The sequence below is a fragment of the Pseudorasbora parva genome, chromosome 16 (genome assembly GCF_024679245.1).
Source record: "Pseudorasbora parva isolate DD20220531a chromosome 16, ASM2467924v1, whole genome shotgun sequence".
Classification (NCBI taxonomy): Eukaryota; Metazoa; Chordata; class Actinopteri; order Cypriniformes; family Gobionidae; genus Pseudorasbora; species Pseudorasbora parva.
Genome location: NC_090187.1, coordinates 3017774 through 3029284, shown reverse-complemented (window position 1 = coordinate 3029284; position 11511 = coordinate 3017774). Strand labels below are relative to the sequence as shown.

The 11511-nt window shown below is 38.7% G+C and overlaps 1 protein-coding gene across 3 annotated transcripts in view; it reads right to left on the bottom strand.

Moving 5' to 3' along the window:
• The window catches only part of LOC137043384 (latent-transforming growth factor beta-binding protein 4), a 116981-nt gene that overhangs the window by 13136 nt on the left and 92334 nt on the right, over nucleotides 1–11511 (bottom strand). For all 3 annotated transcript variants that reach the window (XM_067419648.1, XM_067419649.1, XM_067419650.1), the window contains 8 exons: nucleotides 8001–8120; nucleotides 7799–7918; nucleotides 6187–6312; nucleotides 5926–6051; nucleotides 4221–4343; nucleotides 3124–3255; nucleotides 2922–3047; nucleotides 329–475 (listed from right to left, as the gene is read on the bottom strand). In XM_067419648.1, the coding sequence (XP_067275749.1) occupies nucleotides 329–475; nucleotides 2922–3047; nucleotides 3124–3255; nucleotides 4221–4343; nucleotides 5926–6051; nucleotides 6187–6312; nucleotides 7799–7918; nucleotides 8001–8120 (1020 nt within the window). The remainder of the gene's footprint in view (nucleotides 1–328; nucleotides 476–2921; nucleotides 3048–3123; nucleotides 3256–4220; nucleotides 4344–5925; nucleotides 6052–6186; nucleotides 6313–7798; nucleotides 7919–8000; nucleotides 8121–11511) is intronic.

Sequence of the window (11511 nt, the reverse complement as noted above, 5' to 3'; positions counted from 1 at the left end):
CTAGTTATTATTGTCCCCTTTTTATGATTAGCAGTTATTGCCAGTAGAGGGCAGCACTGAAGCAGAGTTGAAATTGTGTGTGTGTGTGTGTGTGTGTGTGTGTGTGTGTGTGTGTGTGTGTGTGTGTGTGTGTGTGTGTGTGTGTGTGTGTGTGTGTGTGTGTATTATGTGTCTCTGTCTCTGTCGGTGTAGGGGCAGGGGCAGTGTAAGGGGATAGAAAATACGGTTTGTACAGTATAAAAACCATTACACCTATGGAAAGTCCCCATTAAACATGGAAACACTACGTGTGTGTGTGTGTGTGTGTGTGTGTGTGTGTGTGTGTTACCTGTGTGACTCTCTCTGTTCACACACTGCCTCGTGAGCGGGTCAAATTCCTCCCGTCCGTTCTCACACTCGCAGGTGAACGAGCCCTCGACGTTCCAGCAGTGTGCAGATCCACACACACCCTGCATCGTCTCACACTCGTTTATGTCTGCGCAGAAAGAGACACGTTTATTCTTCAAATAAACTCCAAACACACAGTTCTTCAAACTGAACTCCATCGTGGAAAATAAGTGCGCTTAAGTATATTGAATGTGCACTTAGAGGTACATGCAGATATTATGATATTTATTTCATGAACATGTTTCTTAACACATTTAAAAGCGGTCTATTATGCAAAATGTGCTTTTACATGGTGTTTGATTTTGTTGATATTACATTTTAATATATGTTTTACAAGTTAATATATTTTAAATATTAGAAATTGCAACTTCATGATTACAATGTGTAAATAGAAATATATTTAAAAACATGACCCACAGGTTGCAATAGAAATGCCATTAAAGTAGCCTTTATTTCAGTTTATCATAAATGCTTGTAGGCTTTAACCGTATTTCAAAGACAATAGAAGTAATTATGAAATTACATATAAAGATGTACTGAAGTCCTATTTAACCCTTGTCCCTTATCTTTTTTACTTTTTTTTTTTTTTGTCCAGAAAGCTCATTTCATTTCATTTCATTTTTTTGATAATATTTTAAACAAAATTTAATGCATTTTTTTAATGGAGATGTTTTGTTATTTTTTATTGTATTAACATTTAAATTTCTTGATTTTATCAATAAATAAAACCTTTAATGGGCCGCTAGGGACAGGCTCCAGAAGAAAGCAGATACTCATTGAGCCCCTTGTTAAAATGCTCAACTTTACAGCACAATAAAACATGTTTACAGCCTGGTACAAATTGTGGTTTTGGTCTATACGCCTAATTTTGTCCTTCATGACAAATATGAGGTAAGTGATTTTTATTTATAACTCATTCGTTTACATTATATAAAGCCTTAAAGTTCTGCATAATTAAGGGAGTGGCCACTTTGATTGACAGGTGGATTGCCGATTGTCACCTAAGCTCCGCCCACGTCCCGCCTCTTTGCCCATTTTCAGTTATCTGGGAGTGATGGCAGCGGCCAGCTTGTCTATACGCTTCAGAACTGCTCTTCAGAATCCTACGTCCATTTTTTTTTTTTACAATCTATGATTCAGATACACATGCAGACATTATAAAATAATCGTTCGGTAAAGTTTTAGCATTTTTAGTTTGAATATTGAGCATTTTTAGGTTTTTGTATGTGTACTGAAGCATTCCTCACATTCCATTCATTCCTACGGGGGTCAAATTGACCCGTGAGGGAAGGATTTGTTACTGTTTGAAAATTACAACCACAAAACCTTTTTAAATTGCATTTAATATAAACTGAAACATTAATAAACTTACATTTAATATCATGTAAGTAACATTCACAATTCATTGTCTGAGTTCACACTTAAGTATATTATTTGAAACGTCATCATTCCCTTGGGTCATTTTGACCCGAAACTAAATTTTTAAAAATAGAGAGTTCATTGGCATGCTCCATTAAGACCTGAAACTCTTTACAAAAAATAAATAAAAATCAATTGTTCATGGGAGTGTTAGGACTTCTGTAGCACTTGAACCACACATACACAATAAATTCAAGGAGTTTATGTGGTTGTAATAAAACAAAATAAAAATCCTTCCCTATCGGGTCCATTTGACTCCCTTAAGAATTATTGGAATATGAGAAATGCAAATAAAAACCTTCAAAATAAATTTTACCAAATTAAATGATTTTATAATGTCTACATGTGTATCTGGATGCACACTGAAGAGATAAATTCGAGAACTGACTTTAGGACCCAGCGGAAGAGCTCATTTACTCTATAGATGGCTGAGATGAGCGCACGCCATCAGACAGAGAGCAAGACCGATATTTACTGAACACAGAACGAACCTCGCAAAAGATTTTTTAAAATGCTGGTTGAAATAAAAGGCTGCGTCACGTGAGCTTAACCAATCAGCATGTTTTTTTTTTCTTTTTTCAAAACACCCAAATTGACCCAATGTGAGATATTCTGAGCTAATTTGCGTATCTTGAGCTAATATGCATGTATTGGAGAGTTATTTTGAATTTAAGTTGATAGAATGTGAAAAATGTGCTTAAACGTGCTTCATTTTCCTTTATTTCCTCCCTAAGCAATGTCCAAAACTTAACATTTCAGGCACTTTTTGTGATTATTCGCCCTCTTCATGACGGATCGCTTCCTGTATTCCTCAGTTGTAAGTCGCTTTGAATAAAAGCATCTGCTAAATGAATGAATGTAAATTATATTTTTTATTGATCAGCTCTAGGAATTGAAATGTAAATGAAATACAATAAAAATTAAATTAAAAATAATAAAATCATATTTGAAAAAAAATGACATTAGAATTTTTTTATCATGATATAAGTGTACTTAAAAGTTTAATTGTAGGGCTTTGGGTGATTTTAACCCATGAGGCAAGGATTTGTTACAGAATGCGTTATATTCCCGTAATAAAAGTGTGCTAAAGGGAGTTCTGCAGACATTGGCCTCACCCACACACATCTGTCCGTCTCCGGAGGACTCGTAGCCCTGGTCGCACAAACACTGATACGTGCCGATCAGATTCTGGCAGAAAGCGTGGAGTCCACACACCGTCTCATTAGCACACTCATTGACATCTGCGAGAGAGAGTCCACGTCATTCCTCACACGTCGTGTGTGTGTGTGATTTGTGTGTGATTTGTGTCAGACTTACCCACACACTCTCCGGTGGCGGTGATGTGGTATCCGGCCTCGCAGGACGCCACGCAGCGGAAAGAGCCGATGGTGTTCTCACAGCGCTGCGATCCACACACAACCCCATCAGAGTCCAAACACTCGTTCACATCTGCAGGAGGAACGGCTTTAGCTGAGTTCTGCCCTACATACACACTCATCCATGTGTGATGCCTTCGCTCGTGACAGAGTCAGACAGGGGCCTTTTCCATTAATGGTAGCCTGGGAAAACCCAGACAACTTACAGCAAATTTAGATTTGCTCTGAAGGTAGTCTGGCAAAGAGCCCATTCAAACCCAATTCTAATCCGTCGAAATCGCGGCACCAATTAGAAACGTTTGGGCTTTACACGATGACGACAGCGCAGCGATGGTGAAGCAGATTTTGTACATTACTAAGATGGACGCCGCTGTGGAATCTCACTTCGAATTCGAATCAGCTCCCGCGTCTGTTTTAAGCAATTTAAACCTTTTCTTCGCGTTAAAACCTGAGCAAAGAACAACACTCAGCTACCAGATGTGGATTACACCGGCTACTTTGATGAGGAGGATGGGGAGTGTGATCATGTGCTAACACAGAGGTTACTAAACTGGGGTTTGGGGACCCCCTGGGGTTCCCAGAAAATTTATTCCCTGGAATAAAGGAAATGAGGAAAGTGGTAGTAGTGAGGAAATGTCATATACAGTTATTACAGTATATTGTGAAAGCTGATTTTTTTTATGATTTTTTAAATTGAAAATGTTCTTCTTCAGGTTTAGTCATTTAACATTAAGTATAGCCAGTTAAAGTGTGGAAACATTTTGTCCAGTATTCACATAAACAAAGTTGATTATTTCTTAAGTGAAGGTGAACAGTTGGAGAATATCAGATGTGTATCAGTGTATTAGATCCGTGCATTCGGTCTTAAAGTGACAGGGATTTTTAACTTTTATACAAGTATTTAAATGAGTTTAAGTTAGTTGTATGCTAGTATGTCGGATGAAGCTTTACTGACTGGCTTAAACCATGATGGCATAATGTGCATTTATACAACAATAATAATAAAATAATGCACTGACATAGAAAAGAAAATTTTACCCAGGCAGGCTGTTCTCTCTGGGTTAGTGGTGAAGCCGGTTTGGCAGTGGCACAGGAATGATCCCTCAGTGTTGGTGCAGCGGCCGTCCTGGCAAACTCCCTCTGCAGTGCACTCGTCCACATCTGGAAACACACATGCACACACACACACACACACACACACCAGCATGACATCATCGTCATCAGTAATGCTCAGCCTCAAAACATTTGTGCTCCTGACGATGTGCTCTCATCTGACATTCAGCCCTGAGTGAAACTGAGCTGAGGTTACAGGCAGATCGGATAACTGGGCATTAACATGTGGATTACATCTCTTAAACAGTGATGTCAAAGAAGACAAATTACTAAAAGATGCTCTATGGTTGGCATAACAAAACCAATGCCATCGTTACTGTTCATATCACTGTGTATCAAGAGTTGAGATTCGGCATGTGGTTTCCAACATGTGCTGTAACAGGTCAACCAATCACAGCAGACCTCAGAAAGGCAGGGTTTAGAGTCAAGTTCCTCCACACCAAACTCGCTCATCCATGTCTTTATGGCACGACCGATTAAATTGTCCAAAATGTATTGGTATGCTGAAGCATTAAGAGCTACTTTTACTAAAACTAAGGGGCCAAGCCCAACCCATAATCCCCCCTCCACCAAACGTTACACTTGGCACAATGCAGTCAGACAAGTACCGTTCTCCTGGCAAATGCCAAACTCAGACTCGTCCATGGGATTGTCAGACAGAGAAGTGTGATTGGTCACTCAGAGAACACGTCTCACTGCTCTAGAGTCCAGTGGCGGCTGCTTTACTCCACGCTTTGCATTGCTCTTGGTGATGTAAGGCTTGGATGAGCTGCTCGGCCATGGAAACCCATTCCATGAAGCTCTCTACACTGTTCTTGAGCTCATCTGAAGGCCACAGAAGTCTGGAGGTCTGGAGCTGTTGACTCTGCAGAAAGTTGGTGACTTCTGTGCACTGTGACCCTCAGCATGCGCTGACCCCGCTCTGTGATTTTACGTGGCCTAACACTTCGTGGCTGAGTTGCTGTTGTTCCCAATCGCTTCCACTTTGTTATAATCCCACTAACAGTTGAGCGTGGAACATTTAGTAGTGAGGAAATGTCAGGAATGGACTTATTGCACAGGTGGCAACCTATCACGGCCCCACGCTTGAGTTCTCTGAGCTCCTGAGAGCGACCCATTCTTTCACTAATGTGTGTAAGAGCGTCTGTATAGTGCTTGATTTATACGCCTGTGGCCATGAAGGGATTGAACACCTTAACTCAGTGATTTGGAGGGGTGTCCCAATACGTTTGGCAATATAGTGTACAATAACTGATATATAATCAGGTTGACTGCAGTATTTGAGTAGGAGTGTGCAGATGTTTTCCTTAACCACATGCTGCATGATTATCCTGCATCTTGATTTTATCTAATAGGGGTGTGTGGTGGACGTGTCGAAAGGAGAACTGTTTACTTCAGGCCTTTGAGTAATGCAGTTATGTGAATCATTTTGTCCAAGAATTAAGTAATATTTCACATTCAAGAGATTTTCTTTTAAAATAACTCCCTAATGACAACTGAAGAATTCAAAAAAACAATCAGCATCCAAGGTCAGTAAAGCATTTATCATGCTATAGCTTTTATATTTTCAGACACGTTGTGTGTTAAATAGCAGCTTGATGTTGGCTATATATCACTTCTGGTGTCATACCTTGGCAGGACGTCCCGTTAACGGCACTCATGTAGCCAAGCGAGCAAACGCACTTAAACGAGCCGTCTGTGTTCACACACTCTCCGTTTGAGAAGCAGAAATCTCCTTCCAGACACTCGTTAATGTCTGAGCAATAGTGGGAGAAATGAGTTAAAAACAAGCTCATATTTGAAAACAGCATATTCTAATCAGGATAAAGTGCGTGGTTGTGTTGAACTGAATGAGAATTGAACGTAATATTTTCTTTGAATTGTCTCTGACCTCGACACTGGCGCCGCGGACCGGCTGCTCTGTATCCGGGTGAGCAGTCGCAGCGATACGACCCGTCCGTGTTCACACACACGCTCTGCGGCCCACACATCTGAGGACTCGCACATTCATCAATGTCTGAAGGGGAAACAAACAGGAAGCGTCGCTTGTGACATGCAGAACCATAAAAGCTGGGCCTGTGTTAATGGGTTTGAGTCTGAAAAACCAGAAACTGGTCTGCCACGCTGTGCATCATATCATACTTTATCATCACTTCCTTTTTGCAAGAATAACCATAAATTAAAAAACAAAAAAATATTAATGAAATGTGTGAATAAAATAAATGTTTACAAATAAATAAATCATGAAATGTGTGAAAAAAAGTAAGTAAATAAATGTTTAAAAATAAATAAATGTTTATTTTTTTAAATCAATATCAATGAAGCAAATATTTTAAATAAATCATGAAATATGTCAATAAAATAAAAATGATTAAAAATAAATAAATCATTAAATGTCAATAAAATAAATATGTTTATTACATTTTTTATCCTGAAATGTGTCTATAAAATAAACGGTTTCTATAAATCCAGAATTATGAAATATATATGTTATATATATATATATCATAAACAAAACATTAAAAGTCAATAAAATAAATAAATATGTTTGTAAAAATCCTGAAATGTCAGGAACCAGAAATAAAGGTTTAAAAAGTAAATGATGAAATGTCACAAAAACATGAATGTTTTAAATAAATGATGAAATATGTGAAAAATGTGTTCAAACCCCCGCTATACACATGTGTGTGTTTGTGTGTGTGTGTTTAAAAAAAACATGAAATGTCAGTAACCAGAAATAAATGTTAAAAAGATGACAAGTCAATAAAATTATAAATAAATAAATATTAAATCAAATGAAATGTCTGAATAATGTCAATGTCAGCATCAAATGTAAAATGCCAGTGCTCTATAAAAAATGTACATTATTTAGGATGTTTTATTATTTATTTATAGAAATTGCATGATTTAGTTATTTATTAACAGATTTAGTTATTTATTTTAAAAAAATCTTTTTAATTAACATTTCATAGTTATTTTATTTAAATATTTTAAATGACTTATTAAAATAATTTTTTTATTTCATTTTGTATGCTAGTGTGCTGTAGTGTAATTTGATGTAATATTAAGGTGAAGGGTTCTGAGAGACAGATGTGTTGAACCCACCCTCGACCTGGCCCAGCTTTTATCTCACCATCTACAGACACAAAATGTAGGCGTATGTAGGTAACTGTGCCCAAACACACGTGGCCGGGATCTGAGTCCTGCCATCTGCAGGCCACATGCCTCCTCTCACACGGCTCTCTTCAACAGGAAGGAAGGAAGAGCGATAGATAGACCATGAAGGAGGAACGAAGCTCTGACACATTCGATGCCGTTCATTTGCCAAAGCCAACTCTCTGCACTACATCCTTTATTTAGCACCAGCGAAGCAGCTGTTTGCACTCAGAGAACTTCAGGATGACTTGAAAGTATGCACGACGAGTATTTACGAAGATTAAAAGCGACATGTTGAGTCAGATGTCGGAAATGCCTCTGGTTTTGCTGTGTTAAGCTCGTCTAACCTGTGCAGCGTCCGTTCTGCATGCTGTGTCCGTCTCTGCAGGGAACACACTTGTACGAGCCTGGAGAATTCAGACACTGCTGACCGGGACACTGCAGTGGGTCCAGACACTCGTCAATGTCTGCCAAAGAAAGAAATGTGAAGCTTATGTCAATGCCATTAGATAAAGTGAAATGAAATGACAGCACCGTGTGCTCTCTTACCCAAACAAGCGCCGTCCTGTAGCTGGAAGCCCACGGCACACACACATCTGAAGCTACCCGGAGTGTTTTTACACTGGCCGTTTGTGCAGCGCGTCGGGTTTTCACTACATTCGTCTGTGTCTGAACACACACAAGTGAGACAGCACAAATGCATTCAAGTCAGTCTTATCTTATTCAAGTCAGTAGTATCAGTGGCAGTACCATATTTAATTTTTGACAACAATGAAAACAAGACTTCAAGGGATAGAAACAGTCAAACACACACAAAATAATCTCACAATGCGGTTTTGGCGAGTATTATCGTAAATGTTCTGTGTGTAACAGTGTAATGGATCCGTGCGTCAGCTCTTAAAGTGACAGGAGCCTAATAAACCTGCTGCCAAATTATGAGATAATATTAAAAATGTCTATATGGCATATTTTCCCCATGAAATCGATGTTAAAATTGTGGTCAGGGCACTGATCGGGGAGTCTGCCATTTTAAAGGTTGTCTCAGTCCAGTGCACTAAAACGTTCGCTTTCAAAAAAAGTATCACAATGCACCACAACACCCAGGGTGCATTGATGCTCACTATGTTCCCTTAAGTTCTGAAGTGCGAAACTTCAGTCACGTGAGCCAACTCACAACACATAATGCCCGATAACGAGATGCCAAATGTGCTTTTATAAATAGAAACCATTATTTTCTTATATTCCAGCATAAACATACATCATTAGACAGGTAATGAATACAATCTAGCTAATATTTATACTTTATTTACTTCTGAAATGTTACACGTTAATGTAACAAGCAAAGTATTTATCCTAATGTACTTTAAATAACATTGCAATAATGTCTGTTGTTCATAAATACCAGTAGTGATGTTGTACAATGAAGGCCAGAAATAGAGTCATCAGCGTCCCAATGTGTCGTGAGCCAGCGTGCTTTACCATATCCTTACTAGTGCCAAATTCATCTACTCCATGGCTATAGACCCTTTTACAGCCCACGTGATCAAAGAGTTGCGCGCGCATTTTGGCAACGGAAGTGGTGTTGTTCCCTAGTGGTTCTAACGTGTGAGCAACTCTGAAAGTTTATCAAAACAGTTTCCCAGAATCAAAATGTCTGGCTGTTGCGTTTTCGGTTGCACTAATCGCTATTCCACCAATGGGCTTAAGTTTTATAGGATTCCGACAGGATCACGGCCGTTTCAGAAGAACCGGCGGTACCTGTGGCTGCAGGCGATTAAACGCATTGATTGGAACGAGGACATAAAAATGCTCGCATAAATAAAAATTAATTTGTAAAACATTTACTGCACTTGAAACTTAATTATTTATAATAAACCTCCCAACATTGGCTGCCACTGGTGTGTATAATGTACCCCCCATCCCCAGATTATCATATCAATAATCACAGTACTTTATCATTTTCATTTGTAATGATTTTATTAATAGTTTAATTGCAAAATAACCATCTGAGAAATGTATGCAAGCAACATATTTGCTATTAAAGTACTATAGCATTACAAAATTAAACTTTAAACAGAAGTGTGTCGACACATACGAATCAATAACAACATAAAATCTAAGGAAAAGGATAAATGTATGTCGGTGTGAAGAATAAGAATAAATGTAGGAAATTGTATTGGACATTCTGTACATGCCCACAGACGACGCATTCATAAGCATCCAGTGATTTATATGCTTGTCTCGGGTGTACACGCTTGGTTTCTCAAATAAATACGTATATATCCGACCACTAAGTTATATCTGGCCATCTGCTAACGTCTTCTATCCACTCCACTATAGTACACGGATCTGGTAGCCGAATACCATTTGATAAAGTCAGCTTTTTAAAATAACTTTCTCGGTTTGTGTTGCTTAATCCGCTCACGTAGCTTGACATGCTGCTGATTCTCGCCACAGTTTGTTGCCAAAATGCGCGCGCATACGTTGCTACGTCATCATTGTACACAAACAGTAAAAGGGTCTATTCAAATCTTACCCTGGAGGGCCAATGCGGTGCAGAGTTTAGCTCCAACCCTAACCAAACACACCTAAACATGTTAATCAATGTCTTCAGGATCATTAGAAAATCACAGGTGGGTGTGTTTGATCAGGGTTGGAGCTAAACTCTGCAGCCCTCCAGTATTGAAGAAAAATGCTATATACAATATCTTGTTAAATAATGCGATATTCGATATGCGATACAATATTGTAATTAGTGTGTCAAATCTATGTAAATTCTAATTTAAAAATATTTAAAGACTAAGATTGAAACCATCTGTGTTTCACATTCTTCCTTGAAAAAGAAAGCATCGCTACAACTTCTAAAAGTGAGCTGCAGTGTTTTAGCAAACATTTATGTCACAAATCGTTCACGTTTCGGTGTGTGTGTGTCAGACTGCGCGAGACTGCAAGTTATTGTTTTTCGCAAATGATTGCATTTAATTACTATTTTTAACGTCAAACAAGTCCCATAAGTAACAGTCGTGTGCCCAGTCTATTCTCTGATCTATGCATTGACCTAAAACGTACAATTTTCACAATGTTGAACTAGCCTATTAAAATATTCCGATATTCCGTGCCTTTGCGATATGCATATTGCGATATGTACATTTGCGATATTTCGATAAATTGCACAACCCTACCCTCCAGGGTAAGATTTGAATAGCCCTGATATACTGGCCTCACGAGCTCAGGAGCTGGGGAACTGAATACGACTAGTCTAAGACTGAGTGTCTAGAAACTTCAGAAAACCACTAGTCACTACTGGTGAGCAAAAACGTTTATATTAAGCCCTGATTATAGTTTCCAGTTTTGGTGTGAGTCTTAAGTCTGTCTCTCACAGCCTCGCTTTCATCCACGTTAAATTCAATATGCCGTCTAACCTGACTAGAAGTGCGATCTTGTAGGAAATGTAGGACGCAGCGTCATAATGACGGTACAAAATAGCGATTATAAATGATCGCCAAAACCTGAACAGTGACAGAATTGTCCTACAGTGTGACATGCTACAGGATACATATTTTAAAGGGGTGGTTGATTATGATCTGACTTTTTTAACTTGAGTTAGTGTGTAATATTGCTCTTTCAGCATAAACAACATTTGCAAAGTTACGATGCTCAAGTTCGAAGCAAAGGGAGATATTTTATTTGAAAGAAATCGCTTTTTAAGGACTACAACAAATGGCTGGTAGGGACTACAGCAAGCTTCTTGACGGGTTAGTGACATCACTAACCCTAAAATTTACATAAACCCCGCCCCCAGGAACACACAACAGAGGGGGTGTCTCGTCTCAGCTGTCTCGTCTCATTCTGGATATTGTCTCTTCTTCTTAAATCTCTACACCATTGTCCGACTCAGGTTTGATCATAATAGGCTAAACAGTTTCATTGCCTGTCTGCATAAGGTTATCAGAGCTGCTAACACAAGCTCTTTAAGCTCCGCCCCATGAGCAGATTTTAATTTTTTTATTTAAAATTAAGAAGCGTTAAGAGAGTCAGTCAGAAAACCAGCCACTTAGAA